We start from the raw sequence: 17,322 nt of genomic DNA, 5'->3' as shown, positions 1-17,322 counted from the left end.
TTTAAGATAAAATATAAATTATAAAAAAATATGTTTTAACTCTTTTATTTTTATTTATAATTATTTTTAATTTTAATTTTTTTATTCTCAAATCATACATTATTCCAGCGGATTATTTATATCTTAATGAGAAACTGTGTCATCTTTTTCTCGCAACCGAGAACCGGCTTCAGATCAGTTGAGTCATTGAGCCAGTGACTACGCTGAGAGAGGCTGAAACGAGACAAAACTGACCTCAGATCAGCTTCTTCTTATACCGAACCGACCGTTGACGACGACGGTTGAGGAAATGCGTCATCCCGTCGTCGTCGACGTCCACGCCGGGGTACGTGGCTCTTTCCTGGTTGTTGTGCCCAGCCTCGGCTCCCCTCCTCGGCGGCTCCGGGCTCCTCCACTCACCGGAGACAACCTGTGCCAAAAACAAAATTAAAACAAAAAACAAAATCTGTGTTAGCAAAAACAAAAGAGCCGAGCGTGTTCTCGTTGTGTTTGTTTTAAAAACAGGTTGAACCAGCCATGGAGACTTATGGCAACTCCCATAAGAAACAGAAGCTAAGCAACGCTGCTGAGAGCTGGGTGAGTTTTCTTTTCTTTTTGTTTTTGGGGCCGAGTTAATTAATTTCTAACAAGTTCCCAAAATGAACTACTACGACAGCTTAAAGCTAAACACTTAGCCTAGCTCCGTAGCTGCTGCTAGCAGCGCTAATGAGTTCACTGCTAATGCTGTTAGTGCAAGGACATGCAGCGTCCTAGCTGTGATAACATTTACCTTTCCAGCTAAATACTTTGTTTTCTTTCGCCAGGTGACCTGCTGCTGCATGCACAAATGCATGTTTGCTTAAAGGGTGTAAAAAAACAACACTGTAATGCTAACTCTGAGCTGTAGTGTGTTTACAGTTCAAATCTAATCAGATTTTATTTAGATAGGTAGATAGATATACTTTATTTATCCCAAGCTGGGAAATTATAGTGCAGCAGCAGCATTACACAAAGTGACAAGTGACAACAAAAAATAAAAATATACTATAAAGCAAAATATACATAATAAAATATCAGAAAAAGCAATAGTAAATACGATAAAATAAAATATATTGTACAGAGGTATATACAGCAAGTTGGCAGTGTTGATATGTACACAGTAGGGAGAAGTGTGAGGTGACTGTAGATTGTAGATTATGACCTAGCTGTTGTTATACAATGTGATGGCATGTGGCAGGAAAGATTTCCTGTATCTGTCCCTTCGACAGCGGAGCTGTAGCAGCCTGTGGGAGAAGCTGCTCCGCTGTCTGTCCACTGTGTGGTGGAGAGGATGCTGCTCATTGTCCATGATGGAGAACAGTTTATTCACCGTCCTCCTCTCCACCACAGTCTCGAGAGACTCAAGTCTCAGTCCAAGAACAGAGCCAGCCTTCTTGATGATCTTTTCAAGTCTGTTGGTGTCGCTGGCTCTGATGCTGCTGCCCCAACAAACAACAGCAAAGAAGATTTGTATAGCCCCAAAGTCACAAAGTACATTTAGCCTCTGAGGGCTTTAAAATCTGCACAGGGAGTGACACCCTCTGTCCTTAGACCCTCGGTTCGAGTGAGGAAAAACCTTTAACAGGGAAAGAAAAGGTGGAAGAAACCTCAGGAAGAGCCACAGAGGAGGGATCCCTCTCCCAGGATGGACAGATGTGCAATAGATGTCGCGTGTACAGGACAAATCAACACAAACATACAGCTGTTGAGGATTAATCAAAATCAGAATCGCTTTATTGGCCAGGTGTGTGTACACACAGTTTAAAAGACAAGGGACGTGACAGGTAGACATAAGAACATGAAACATAACTATATACATATTTAAAAGGTATACATGTTTGCTTAAATATAGATATATATGCACATGTGTAACTATCTATAGATATTTAACTAAACTGGGTAAAGGACTGATGATGGTGCAGGTGGTGGAATAAATACGGTTGTGTTCTGTGCAGACGGCGACATTCACACATCGTGGTGCGCTCAAACATATCAAACAATAACAGCAGACAAACATATGGAGCAACAGTTTGCTGGTCTGTGAATGTTTCAGTCGTTTTTTGAAGAGAAGGTCAGAAATCTCAAATGTTAGGACGTGAGGCCCAATCACAGTCTTAAAATGGCTAACTGAGAACATAATCTGTAGAGTACTGATGACTTTCAGCTCTATGTACACGTTCCTAGCTTTCTTCATAATGGATAACAGCTGATAAAGGTCTGAGAAATCATATTTTAAAGCCACTTCCTGATGTGATTGTAAGGCTTGATCTCTTCTTCTCTCCTATCTTCTTTTATATATATATAAACCTTTATATTTGGTCTTCAGGTGTGCTAAATTCGACATTTAATCTGTATCATTTCAGGGAATGCAGCGTGCAACCAATGTCACCTATCAGGCTCATCATGTCAGCCGAAACAAGCGCGGGCAGGTTGTGGGCACAAGAGGAGGCTTCAGGGGATGCACCGTTTGGCTGAGTGGTAGGTTATGAGATGTCACCGGTTTTGATTTACAAAATCAAAGTTCAAGGTGTCCTGTCTGTACCTGTGTATCGTCCTACAGCTGTTTCACCAATGCTGTTGTTTTCCCTCTGTGCCAAGGTTTGTCCGGTGCAGGGAAAACCACAGTGAGCATGGCTCTGGAAGAGTACCTGGTGTGTCATGGTATCCCCTGCTACACACTGGATGGGGACAACATCCGTCAGGGGCTGAATAAAAACCTAGGCTTCAGCCCAGAGGACCGTGAAGAGAACATCAGACGTATTGCTGAGGTGGCCCGGCTTTTTGCTGATGCTGGGTTGGTCTGCATTGCCAGCTTCATCTCTCCCTACAGCAGGGTGAGTGACGACGGGGACAAATGTGGCTGGACCTTACTGATGCTCTAGTAAATTCTCTCATTCTGTTACGTAATCACAATTGAAACACATTTAGATAAATTATGAACGGTTTTGTTCTAAGGTGAAAGAAAATTGGCACTGACCAGCTTCATTTCTTTTTGGATTTGGATTTCTTAATACTTGTTGATGATGACGTTACTGATGATGCCCGTTCCAACGATGGATGTGGCAGTTGTGATGTAGCATGATAAAGTCAAGATTTTATATGATATTTCCCTGAATTTTTGAATAAAGAAAGACTCAGGTGCATGATTGTATCTGAGCTTTCTTTTCTCCCTTTACGGTCTGTTAGCTTGCTGCAATAGAAACCTATTGACTGTACACTGCAGTGAGTGCTATCCTCTTGCGATAGAAACTAACTCTGGCTGAATCATGTGTGTTCGTTTATCTATAAGGATCGCCTCAATGCCAGGAAGATCCACGAGGCTGCAGGGCTGCCTTTCTTTGAGGTGTTTGTAGACGCTCCGCTGGATGTCTGTGAGCAGAGGGACGTGAAGGGGCTGTACAAGAGAGCTCGAGCGGGGGAGATAAGAGGTGGAGTATAGTTTAATACTGTTTAGGTGCTGTGCATCAGTAGATTCAAGGCCAGTTGGGGGTTCATACTGATACACACTAACATCTGTTACATAGTACTCTACTCTTCAGTCAAGTTGTAAAATGTAAACAAACTTCATTCCATCAGGTCTGTTGTAGGTTACATCATTTCTTATCAAATTACACAGAAATGACTTGACATTGATAATAAAACTGATGCATTACTGTCAGAGGAAGTGTTTCTTATCACATTGTGGTGATCTTGAACCAATGTACTTGCAGAGGAGATCAGCCTTTGTCAGTCTCCCTGCACTCTTGTAGTTGTCCTGATCTGTTCTGTGAATCACCACTTGAATCTCTAAGAAAGATGAAGAATTCAGATTTATTACAACTTGAAATCAATCGACATTTCCTGGCTGTAACACTAAACCTGTTGCATGTAGTAATTCTTCATTCTAAAATATAGATAAAGTTGTTATTAATCATGGTTTTGTTACTGATTAAAGGGTATTTTAACAAAAATACCTGCAAGTGCTGTTTAATCATTGTGATAGGATACCCTCAAATATTCAAATAGAATACAAGCTTGATGCTTCATGTCGATTAGGAGTTATATGATCAGCGTTAAACTCACACTGTGCATGTAATTCTCTTTTATTTTATCAGGTTTCACTGGAATTGACTCAGAGTACGAGAAGCCAGAGGCTCCAGAGCTGGTGCTGAAGACCGACTCCTGCAGTGTGAATGAGTGCATACAACAGCTTGTTGACCTACTTCAGGAGAGGGTGAGGGGAGGAAATATCCTGCTTCGTTGACACGTTTTAAAATGTGTATGAGACACAGCTAGAGGCTTGGAGTTCACACCTACACACCAAACTGTGACACCATTCCTCCGTTGGCCACTAGGGGGCAGTGACGCCTCATATCTGTATGAATGTTGACGTCACTGTATCTTGTTCATCAGAACTCCTTTCGTGGATTGTAGACCAAGTTTTGATGATACAGCCTGTTTTTTTGTTTTTATTTATAATTATTAATTTCTCATTCTTCTGATTCTGCAGGATATAGTTCCTGTTGATGCATCTTATGAAGTGAAAGAGCTGTACGTTCAGGAGAATAAGCTGGACCTGGCTAAGGCGGATGCAGAGACTCTGCCTGCTGTCCAGATCGGGAAGGTGCTTCTGAGTTTCCTTTTTTTGATTTGGATAAATCGTAATAAATTAATGAAGCAAAATTACAGTTGATAGTCTTTTCATACGCTGTATGTAGAGCAGCTGTTTATTGATTTTGGTTTTTTTTTATCTTGGTTGGTTTCATTTGCATATATGATAAGTTGTTGGTAACCTACTGTATGTGACTGTGTGTGCGATCCTCAGGTGGACATGCAGTGGGTGCAGGTGCTGGCCGAAGGCTGGGCCACTCCTCTGAATGGCTTCATGAGAGAGAGAGAGTATTTGCAGTGTCTTCATTTTGACTGTTTGCTGGACGGTAAGATGTTTTATGTTTTATGATATTATTTTGGCCTTTTTTCAAGTTTTATTTTTGTCAGAGACAGCTGAACAGGAATGTAGGGAGAGAGAGATGGGGAATAAATGACAGGTTGCATTCAAACCCTGGGTCCCTGCTGTCTTCATACATGGGGCCAATGCTCTACCAACTGAGCTAATCGACACCCCGGATGTTTTATGTTTTGTTTTTTTTTTAAAGAAAAATACAATGTTAAGATTTCATTGTGTAAAAAAAAAAAATAATTGGTGTTGCTATACCACAGAAAAGGCACTAGATGGGGTGGAGTACTCACAAAATGGGTAACTCAGAAGTAGCAGAGGGCTTTCTGTCAGAACAGTAGACATTACTTACAAGTGAACTTCATTGTTAAATTTTATAAATAACTTTCTGTTGGCACCATCACTGTACCATATATACAAGAAATTCAGCACTGTGAGCACAAAGATGTTTAGTTCAGTTTATTAGCTGTAACATGTTACAGTTTCATACAAGAACAGCAACCTTCCATGGCTTCACAAACAGACAGTTAAAACTCACTGAGTGTCATCATTCAACACATGAGTTTTATTTTTTTTGTCAGTTGACCCTCAGATGTCTGTCAGCTGTAGCTCTTTGTGTTCCACTATATATTTTTGGTTTATTCTGTTAAAATCAGCTGTAGCTCTTTGTGTTCCACTATATATTTTTGCTTTATTCTGTTAAAATGTGAGCACTCTGATTAAATTGAGTGTTAAATTACATTAACAAATACACCCCTTGCATTGTCTGTGTAAACTGCAATGCATATTTTAAACAAGGCTGCCATTCTGAAGGAGTGCTCCATTACTCATCAGCAATGTACAACATGGCTAGGTGGCAGGGTGACACGTTGATATAATCAGTAATTAAGTTGGTTTACATGCAGGATTTAAAGAATGATGATGATATATATCATGTTGGTGAAGTAAATCCATTTGCACCCAGGAACGCCTTGGTTTTTTTGGCACTTTTTAGAAAACAAATATCACATTGGGTGTACAGCCTCATGGTGTAATTAGAGCAATTTCTCATGTATTGTTTGAAATTCCAAGAAAAAGTCAATTTATTGTTATTGCCCATACGGCCACTCAAACCTCAGTTTTGTGTTGCTACGCCAAAAGTTAAAGGCACACACAGAGTGAAACGAAGAAATACATAAAATAAATTGAAAGTTAACACAGCCTGTATTTCATTTTGAGATTTTGACAACTATATATTTCAACCAGTGTCCACAATGAAGGATAAAAACATCAAATTCTCACAGATGATTTAAGTTCTTTCCCCAGAAATGCATCTAGCCTGAGAAACTGAGCTGTCTGGGTTAAAGGAAGAGGCAAAAATATATGTATTGACGTAAAAAGTCTTGATTCTACTTTTCCCGTTTGTCCGGAGGGAGAGCGGCGCAGAGGAAGAGGCTTTTGTATTGATTGACACTGCACACCACCATTTGTCCATTTTCACTTCCTCCCAGGGATTTGACACAGTGAAAGAATTGATCGGCCGCACTTTAACACTAAAACTGTTTTGGAAGCAGAAACTGGCATGTTTGACTAATCAAATAGCCTGCAAAAATAAACAGAGACCCGAATTCAAGCTTGTGTCTCTCTCGCTCGGACATTTGGCAGTCTTTGGGTGTGTGTGTGTTTTATTGGAACCAGCTGTTCGCTCTAAACTGTGACAGAGGGGACGAGAAGAGGGTCTGGGGCAGGGGGAAGGTGGGGGCTTGAACAGCCAGCATCCCCTCCCGTTTTTCTCTGCATTTGATCTGATGTGATGTGAAAAGCGTGCTGGTCCAGACGTTTTCATCAACCTGGACGGCAAAATGAAGCCGCCAACAGTACGCTGTCACTACGTGGCCCCAAATCATAAAATGAGAAGGGGTCAAGATCCAGCTTAGCTTAAGAGGGGATTTTCCTCCACAAGCTTCTTAAATTGCAGCCTTGAAGACTCACTGTAGCCTGTGGTTTAGCTGTATATTCCACATGTAGCCTGAAGGGGTGCAGAATGGAAACTTAATTAGAACGGTTGAGCTGTTTTGTTGATACCTAACCTTTGAACATTTTAACCTGCCTTTTGTAGGATGTCTGTTCTCAGTGTCCCGGAGCTTTGCGTTTGGATCCTTTACATTGTTTTTCATGGATCGTTATCCGATGTTAAAGATGCCCCGTGGCGTTTTCCATTAGTCCATCTCCGAGGTCTCTAAAATCGTGTTTAATGCATTTCCATCCTCACATCTGCAAAGGCGAAAAAAATATTTAGAACTGTGCAATGTTTACGTGCGCGTTTGCCAACTTTCAGTCATCTTATTCACTGAGTCTTCACTGCAACCAACAGCTGATCAGTGGAATAGCTTAAAAATGGCGGAAGGACGGTGTATCAGGTTGCCCATGTGCATTATACAAAGAGAAGGGAGGCCCACTCACAGAAATGTTGCTCCATAGTGCTACAAGTGGTCATAACCTCCACAGGGTATCTTTTACTGAAGCTTGAACTACAGCAACAAATGTGGTCCAAAGCTAAAACAGAGCTAAAACAGTTTTTCTATTAATTTATTGGCAACAATCAGTCAAGATCAGTCATTTTTCAAGCACAAATGCCAACATCTTCTGTTTTTTCTTATGCGAGTTGTTGTTTTTGTCACGTCATGTTTATATAACCTGATATTCTTGATAGTAAACTAGATATCTTGTGCTATCTTGGTTTTGGACTGTTGGTCAGACAAAAACAAAAACAGTTTAAATTTATGTCACATTGAGCTTTTGGATATAATAAAAATCCATTTTTCACTACTTTCTAGCATTTTTAGACAAACCTGGCTCCAGCAAATGACCAGCCGATTACATGATAACGAAAATAATACTTAATTATAGGCCTGATATGTTTTCGTTCTGCATAATTATCCCTTTTTCACTCATAAAAATGTTCTTGGTTCTCCGTTCCCTTAGGTGGCGTTATCAACCTGTCAGTGCCTGTGGTGCTGCCGGTGTCTACTGCTGATAAAGAGCGTTTAGATGGTGTGACAGCCATGGCCTTGGTTTACGAGGGCAGACGAGTGGCCATCCTACGCAACCCTGAGTTTTATGAACACCGCAAAGAAGAGAGATGTGCTCGCCAGTGGGGAACCACCTGCAAGGACCACCCCTACATCAAGGTACATTTTTGAGATGTCACACTTAGGGTCACAGTTTTCATTCCCCGAAAGCTGAATTTACAATATGACTTTATGGTAGAGAAAACCTAGGGCTCAACCTTGGCGAAAGTACTGAGCAGCATCGCAGAGCTGCAGACAGCCTGTCTCAGTGTGCTATGTGATAAACACTCTGCATGTGAAAGCAAACTGCCTCCCTGGATTCGGCGCTGATAGAAGACAGATCCAAGCTGGCCTTTTCACATTGCTTATGGAAAGACTGAATAGGTGGAGGAGCGGCGCTTTTCTCACAGTCTGTCAGGACGCCCAGTGTAATCACTTGATCTTCTTGGTCCACCCTCATTTCGCAGGTGTTATATTTGGATGCTGAGTCTCTCGCTCAGCCTCGACCAAATGAGTATGAGAATGTACTGCGCAGCTCAACAGGCTGTGGGATCCCTGCCAGCTTCCACCTTTCCGCTCACCCAACCCTTCTCCAAATATACCCGGGAATTGTTTCCATCTGTCTCCTATTGACTGCTGTGGGGCTCAGGTAGACTCGGTGGCGAGATAACGTCCTGAAATGATCCTGCACACCCTGCGGAAAAGTGGCATTGGCTTGTAGCTGGAAAAGAACGGAACGGTCTGGCGTTGCAGACAAAGATAGTTGTCAGATCGCCTTTTTATAAAACTCATCTGCGTGGACTGGGAGTGCAGGGTTACTTTTAAAAGTTGCTTGTCCGGCTAATTTTAAATCCCATTGTTTTCAGGATTAGTGCAGTTGGTTGGCCACTTGTACGTTGGCAAAGGTACAAGACAAAATTAATAGTAACTTACGTGGTTTTTGTGATTTCATTCGCAGGGGTCAGACTTAACTGTAAACCTCACTGGCTCATTTTAAAGCCCTATGCTGCTAAAAGTCCTGGATGGAGATTAACTCGATCACGGCAGCTGTCTCAATATGTCAGCGCAGTTGGTAGACGTTTTTAATCTTTCGCAGATATCTTTTTTTTGTCTCACCTTGTTCATGATTCAATCTGGCTTGGTAATGTGTTCTTTACGATGCACGAGGCTGCCAGTTTCTTAAATTGGTACCATGACACTCCAGTATCAACACCTGATGTCCCAGGGCTGGTTTTAAACACACGCTGAGTACTCTGTATTTCCACAACTGTCATTCTTTATCCACTCCAACTCGAACATGTGTGTTCAGCTTGCTGTGATTAAGGTGTCACTCATTAAGGAGCGTATACATAAGTGTGTGTTTTAAGTCTCTGCACCGGATTCAGTCTGTCAACACACTTCTGCGTTGGTAGCTACGACCTTTTTCATCCCGCACGTCTCAAACCAGAAACGACCTGCTCCACATTACACGTAGTTAATCCACTGTTTCCTGTTTACCTGTGCGTCAGTCAGACAGGAGCCCCCTTCATCGGAAACGATGGTGTAGAGGTCGTTTATTTGGTTAGGGCCCGTTTCACATGTGAAGTCCTGGGGCACTTTTAACAATTTTAAACAGAGCACACATGCTCCTTTTGATATAGCCATGCAGATACTGCATTTCCCATTCGCTTACGCTAGGAAAATAAATTGCGACTTGTCTATGCTGTTGATCTCGCAGAAGAGTGCGACTGTTAAGCATCTTTCATGTCTCTTCTTCCCAAGCCAGCAGTGGACAGGTTGGATTACTTGTAGTGTGGAAAAAACCCACTGAAAACTTCTTACAACGGAGCCAAGTGGTTATTGATCACATCACGTAGACGCCTCCACAGCTGACAACGTTCTGATTTTTTATGTATAGTTTGCCAGCCTGTTTAAAAAGTATAGATATCAAAGAGCTTTCCTTTTCATTGTTTCACATGATAAATTACATGCCCATGAAACAAGTGACATCTTTTTTATCAACTTCCAAATCGGCTTTTCGCAATGCCTACATACTTAAGGTTTCGTTTGTGGCCTTTTTGTTTTGAGTTCTCTCCGTCTCAACGATGGGGCTGTGCTTCTTTTATTACTGAGCCTGTAGAGAATTGTCACTTTGTATCACATTAACATCGCACAGGCCAGTGTTTTCAGTAACTCTAGCTACAGTCTCATAAATGCCACAAGAGGCAGGCGAAAGATATTGCCTGAAACAATAGCAGCCTTTGCCTGAATCCTGAGGATTTGTGTGACATTGTTGGATTATTCTCTTGAGGGGGAAAAAAAATTCTCTTCAATGTGGTCATGAGCTCATCACCAGGTTATATCGTGGAACACAATCTGATTTTGTCTCTGCTCTGTTATTGAAATTAAGGTAGTCGATGTGGCCAAATGCAGAAGAGTTGTAATGCCAGAGCTTTGTTGACTGTTTAACGACACGCAGCCTTTGATTTATGCTGGTGTGTCCCCGTCGCAACTGGGTAATAACTTGGGAGTTTTATTAGAATTCACGCTGGCCTGGTTCCAGCACAGTGAAGTTTTTATGGACCACAGTGTCTTAAGTCTGGATTATGTTTGAGTTGTGTTCCCTGTCATGATCATTGTGACTCCAATTTCAGATGGTGATGGAAAGTGGGGACTGGCTGGTCGGGGGAGACCTGCAGGTTCTGGACAGGATCTGCTGGAACGACGGACTGGATCAGTATCGACTGACACCCACTGAGCTCAAACAGAAGTTTAAAGAAATGAATGCAGGTATGAGCCAAGTTCTGTTGGTCTTTATTTATATTTCATGTGTACAAAATGCTGATGACAGCTTGAACCAAGGACTATAGTATTTCTTAATACCTTTTTTTTGAAAGAGGGAGGATATTCTGCCCGCTTCAATACTTTTGTTCTTTGTTTGGTCTTTGGCAAGGAAGTAAAGGAGACAAGAGTGGGGAAGTCATGGGAGAGAAAGCTCTAGTGTGATTCAGTCCTTCCCTGTATGTGGTTTCAGTGGTTGGGCACTTAGCTGCTTGATTATCTCTGGGTACACTGTGGCCTTTTGTTTGTTTTGTACAGCTGTGTTCAGATGTGTTTGGTCGCAGTTTAACACAACCTTCTCATCCACCCTCTTTCTCTCTATTTAGACGCTGTGTTCGCCTTCCAGCTCCGCAACCCAGTCCACAACGGCCATGCTCTCCTGATGCAGGACACCCACAAGCGTCTCATCGAGCGAGGCTACCGCCGCCCAGTCTTGCTGCTCCACCCACTGGGAGGTTGGACCAAGGACGATGACGTGCCGTTGCCTTGGCGAATGAAGCAGCATGCCGCCGTGCTGGAGGAGGGCGTACTGAATCCAGACACTACCATCGTAGCTATCTTTCCTTCACCCATGATGTACGCCGGGCCAACTGAGGTGATGATTATGAAGAATGTTGAATTTGTGGTTACATGCTTGAGGTTTTCTTTAAGAAAAAAAAAAGATCTGACATGGAACAAAAAATTTGATTGTAGTGCTGAGTAATGACAACAGTCGCTGTCAAATCCTCGGTGTGTGCAAATTCTTGAGGGTGAAAAATGGCAGGAAGGCGGATTTACAATTGTCTCGAGGCGCTCTGTTTAGTGTTTCCATGCCATACTCTAACCACCTCGTGTGACTGAGCGTAGCTGTGTAGCTGGGAATCTTTTAATCATTCACTTATGATAATTGGAAAAGCTATAGCGCAAATTATTGAGAGCAGATTGGAGGCTGGTGGATGTCAGGCAGTGAATTTATTTAGTTTGTAATTCTGAATGGAACGTTTAGAGAGCCACACTGAGCTCCAGCCTATATTATTTATCATTTTTCTGACCTGCCATTCAAATATTTAAACTACCTCTCTCCGGTGTTCAGCTGAAACATAATGAAAGCACTTGTTTTGTAAGACTGATCTGAATATCGTAGATCTTAAAACATACAAACTACATTGGCAGGAACCTAATGGCACTGGTATTAGTAACTGTCAAGGAGTGATGCAGAGATTTAGCAATTATTGATAATGAGGAACAGAAAAAGAGCCTGAGCGAGTCTTAATGTTGAATGCAAATTCCTAAGAGCAATCTGTGTTCGAGGCTGGCTGGCTGGCTGAACTTGTGGAAAACTAGTTAAGGTAGCTGTCAGTTGTCTTTTTTTTTTTAACTGGATTTATTTTTTAACATTTCAGATAATGTTTTGCACTTTTATCCACTTGTATTGGGTAATATATTGCATGATATTGTAGTAAACACAGAAAGCAAGAACATAAAAAATAATCATTTACTTCTTTCCAATCATGTCGGTGTTGCTCCAGTATTTACGGTTCTTCTTTCTGTCCACAGGTTCAGTGGCATTGCAGAGCTCGAATGGTGGCCGGCGCCAACTTCTACATCGTAGGCCGTGACCCTGCAGGCATGCCCCACCCTGACACTGGAAAGGACCTGTACGAGCCCACTCATGGGGCCAAGGTCCTCACCATGGCTCCAGGCCTCATCACCCTTGAAATTGTACCCTTTAAAGTCGCTGCTTACAACAAGGTCAAAAGAGCAATGGACTTTTACGATCCCAAAAAGTGAGTAGTTGTTTAGGTTTTTTTTTTTTTTTTTTAAAGCTTGGTTCTTGTTTTCCATAGTTTACCAAAGTTTATCATGGTCTTGGAAAACAGAAATAGTTTGAGTCAAAGTTGCAGTGCTTGCTCACACTAAATTCAATAGCTTATTTGTAGATTTAGACCAGAGTAATACCTCTCATTTAGCCCAATTAGACCAGCAGCCTAAACAGAAATTACATTCTCTAAATTAATTACTCATTAGGCTTGTCTTGTTTTTAAAAAAAAAACAAAACCCTTTCATCCACGTTCTTTCCTTCTTCTCCGTCTATCTACAGTAAAATGCCAAGCCAAGAAAAACAGGAATTGTTTTTCTTTCTTATACAGTTTAAAGGTTTTGTGGATTAGTTTGAGCTTTGTTGAGAAATTACAAAGACCTGCCATTAATTAAAGTCTGTTGCACAGACACCGCACATGACTAACAAAAATCATGCAGTCTCACTGCCTCCTGTCCGGATTTGATGCAGCCTCCACCATCAGGGTACGCAACTCTAGCTGGCCAGGAACGTTAAAAGTAAATATGGCCAGACTAATCAGAAGATTTGCTTTGTTTTCCATGATGCACATTTATGACGTTAAGTCCGAAGCAAATAGTTGGTCGGGAACATGTAGTACTTTTTAGTGCTGCTGAAAATAGTATGTTTTTAAAAATGTGAGCAAGCATTTTCTTTTTAGGTTTCCATTACTATGAAATTATGATACGACCAGGTAAGAAAAAAAAGAGAGGCCGTTTCCTGCTCTCTGAAACACTTTAGTCTGTTTCCTGAATGTCAAGAAGGTTTATTTATAAGTTTATTTATCATTTCTGTTAAAAGGGGGGAAGGATGGGGTTATGTTCTGTAACAATACCAGCAAGTAGACAGGAAAAACAGTGAAATAAAAGTTTTATTTGTCACATATACAGGCAGATGTGTAGTAAAATACAGTGTAGTAAACATAAGAGTGGAGAAATAAATAAAAAGGATAAAAAACATCTGCAAAAATATTGTGGGTACATAATTCTTAATTGTAGGCAAACATTGTGCAATAACATAGGCTTGTTGGTGTAGAAATAAAAAAATATGCTCTGTTTTTGTATCAGAACATGGAAAATCACCTCTCTGTCCTCTCTTCAAATACACTATGCTGTATCGTCTAATAGAAACTGTCCGACTCACCGGCCTGCTGTCATTTTCACGCTAAAGCTGGAGAGTAACTGCAAGACGGTAACTGGATTTCCAAAGTCTGTAGTCGTCGCTCGCTCAGATTTATGGCATTCCTTTCTCTCATGCACGTTGACAGCGGCTTGCCAAATTTCAGGAGGAATATGGACGCTTATCGTAATCACCAGCAATACCCCTCAGTACTTTCTCTAAAGTGTGATGGCTCAGATCACGGCAAGCTGTTTCTAATTTGACACTGTATAAAAATGTTCTCGGAAGAATTCGCCAGGGGCTTTTTTACCTCACACTCGTGAACTGTCGAGTCTTCTCCACGGTTTCTTATCGTTTCAGAATAATGTGACATGCTCTGTCATGTAATAGCACTTTTATTTTTTATTCATAAACAGCAGGACTTTGACCTCCTTTGAGTGAAATATAAGATAAGTGTAAATATTTCCAAACAAGATGTCCAAAGCTGTCCTGATTATCTCTGACAGTAACAGACGAGGCTTGTGAAGATGTGATGAACTTGTGCCAGTTCTCCGCTCAGGCTGTCCTTGGCTGCTCACTTTAAACAAAGTTGTTCACATCTTTCCTAAACGCGGCGGTCTCGTGCAGCGAGAGAGAGGACAGAGTAGACGTGAGAATGTTTGAAAGTTGCAATCTACAATCTGATAATCGGAAAGACTCTTCCTGACAGTCTTTAATTTGAAGCGTGTTGCAGTCACATTCCTTCCTGCTTGGTGGTGAGGATGTTTGACAGTCGTATGTTTGATGCTCCAAAGTGATAATCCAGATTTTAACATGTCTAAATTAACGGCAAGGGTTTCATTTAATAAAGTATTTACATTCATACAATTCATTTACAAGTATATTAGAGCGTTGCATTGAATAGCAGTTTTTTGGTAACTAAAACGAAAACTCAAGCAATCAATCTTGACTTCATCTTTACCGGTTTTTTAACACATAAATCAGATGTGTATTCACACGCAATATTTGAAAATTTTACTGAAAACCTGCATATTGGAGTAGAAAACTCTTGACTTTGGCAACTGCTCCTGCTAATAACAAAGTAAAGACTTGGTTGCAGACAGCAGTGTGTAGTAAAGACTCATAAAGTATCTCAAAAACAGGCAATAAATTATACATCTGCTCCCAGCACACTAAATTTGAAGAATTCATAAATGTTGAACGTGAGCTGCACTGGCCTCACTTTACAACCATCATTTCAGTGGTGCTTACTGGATTGTCGCAGTATCTCTCTAGCCACAGAGCGATTTGGGAGGAATTACTGTTGAATCAGCTGCCAGAAATGTCAGAACTAGAACAGTCATCATGTCTCATTTCACTGTGAAGCATGTAGATACGTCCCAAGCCAATCCTAAGTATGGGGGCCCGATCCGACGTGAGATATTAAACGTTGAAAAAGCTTCGTCTTGGGTTTTGGATTGTGTTTGCAGAAATGCTCATGCGTCTCGATGCACTTGATTCTAAAGCAGCATGCGGTTTTTGTTGGCTCCCGTTTCCCCTCCTGTTGATAAGCATCTTTTCATTGATTTGAAATATGTCTGTTATTCAAACCTCTTTTTCTCTTTCTTATTTTCTTTTTTCAGCCATCAAGACTATGATTTCATCTCAGGCACACGCATGCGGAAGATGGCTCGCGAGGGAGAGAATCCTCCTGACGGCTTCATGGCGCCGAAGGCCTGGGCTGTGCTGAAAGAATACTATAAGTCACTGGAGAAGGCCTAAAGGTCGAGTCTTAGATGAAAGAAGCGAAACCATGGAAACACATTGGTTGCTACTGGTGTTTTAAGATGACAAATGTGGGGACCACTCATCTACTATCAAAAACCACGCTCTGGCTTCTGTATGCGTCACTCATACACTCTCTGTCTCAGTTGTTTTTAGCCTCATCATGTTTGTGTTTTTAACTGTACGTACTTCACTTCGCTCTGACGTCTGTGAAATATAGTTGGAGAGGTCAGAGGTGAGAGAAAAACAAAAAAAGATCAAAGTATGTTTGTGTTTCTCACTAACTTTATAACTGTATTCTGATGACTGGTTACAAAAATACTGTGTAAAAAAGATTCATAGTGACCTGTATGGAAAGTACTGTTGACCAGTGCTTGAATAGGCGCGGATGAATGTTGAGTATTCGTGATGTCCAAGTTTAAAAAAAAAAAAGGTTATTGCACCTGCTCGAGTTCGTTTAACTCACTACTGAAACCCAAACAAGTTGCTTTGTACTGTATGTTTGCAAGTGGCAGCGGTAATTGCTCAGAATTTGGTGTACACAAGTATTTGATGTAAAAGTTGAGTGCCTTGGTCTTCAGGAAAGTGGATTCATATGATCATGGTCTTGTTTGAATTAGGACACATACACACACCTGCTTCTCGTCCCACTTGTCTTAATGTTACACTGTTACTCTGTCTAGTTTTTCAAGAAACCGTCTGCAATACAGATTAGTATTAAAGATGTTTTTTTATTGGGATATGCAACCCTAACCTTCCTAACCTCCAAGGAAAAACTTTTCTTTTTATCATATTTAGTCTATTTATTGTCTTCTAACTTTTCTCTTATTTTTTTTTAAAACTGTTGTGCACGTAGTTTTGGTGCTTGTCTCTGAGTCTTGATATTTTGTTACGTTTTCATCATTTGTATAATTTTTTTTCCCCCTTTCCCCCTCATGGGTTGCTAATATTTTCCATGTGGTAATTCATTTTTAAGAGTTGGCCTGTATAAACAGATGGCTGATGGTTACCATCAAGGGATCAGATTTGTAATCTTCCTTGTCCAATAAACCATTTTTAGCGAAAAGAACAATTTGTTTACTTTTCCTTTCTGTAATCTTAGGGTTTGTCACACACCGCACACGTGTGTGTTTTCTTTTGCAGCACAGACTTTTAAGTATATAATATATTCTCATCTTAATCTCAAGTGACAGCACAGGATTTCATGTATTTTAGGAGCTAACTTACATTGATGAGATGTCATCAACTTTCAGCTGCCGGTGACAACTCAATAGCTCTTCATGTCTTTGTGACGAACCTGTTTTAAGTGCATTTTGTCCTCTATAGGAACAGCACACTATGATTTCTAAGGCCTTGCCTGTTGGAACTTTTGTGACCTCCCAGTTGGTCAATCAGCTGTATATTGAATGAGACAGACCCTCTAGTGACCCTAATCAGACTCAGACACACTCGCACGCTGTATACAAAGAGCTGCAGCTGGCTCCCAGATGCAGCGGTGCAGTGAAAGTGGAACATACAGGGTTAAATCCAGACCGAGAAGAGCGCCTCTGTCAGAAATACCCTAGATACTTCATCTAATCCAAGTCCAAGATGTAATGAAGAGACCTGCCAGCAGCAATTTTTTCTACCTTTTGGCAGATCTTGTTCAATCTCAAATGGTAATCAAGCTGGGTCCTCGGTGCGACTTCAAAAGAAGAGCTCTTTTTTCACACTGAAAATGATCAAATGATTTTTGGAGAGGTTGCCTTATGATTTTTGTTGTGTTTTTTTTTTTTTACTGTCTGGTAGGGATCAGTGCT

General features: G+C 41.1%; 1 protein-coding gene across 1 annotated transcript; it reads left to right on the top strand.

Annotated features, from left to right (window-relative positions):
• Positions 1-277: 277 nt before the first annotated feature.
• Positions 278-16,592, top strand: papss1 (3'-phosphoadenosine 5'-phosphosulfate synthase 1). Its single transcript, XM_010741303.3, has 12 exons — positions 278-576; positions 2,382-2,496; positions 2,617-2,852; positions 3,308-3,446; positions 4,113-4,231; positions 4,508-4,621; positions 4,823-4,934; positions 7,919-8,124; positions 10,638-10,773; positions 11,151-11,419; positions 12,361-12,590; positions 15,382-16,592. The coding sequence occupies exons 1-12, from the start codon at positions 517-519 to the stop codon at positions 15,518-15,520; spliced, it is 1,875 nt and encodes a 624-aa protein (XP_010739605.1). The 5' UTR covers positions 278-516; the 3' UTR covers positions 15,521-16,592.
• The last annotated feature ends 730 nt before the right edge of the window (positions 16,593-17,322 follow it).

This window comes from Larimichthys crocea, chromosome X (assembly GCF_000972845.2).
Source record: "Larimichthys crocea isolate SSNF chromosome X, L_crocea_2.0, whole genome shotgun sequence".
Classification (NCBI taxonomy): Eukaryota; Metazoa; Chordata; class Actinopteri; family Sciaenidae; genus Larimichthys; species Larimichthys crocea.
The sequence above is the reverse complement of the archived record's forward strand: the minus strand, read 5'-3'. Positions and strand labels throughout refer to the sequence as shown.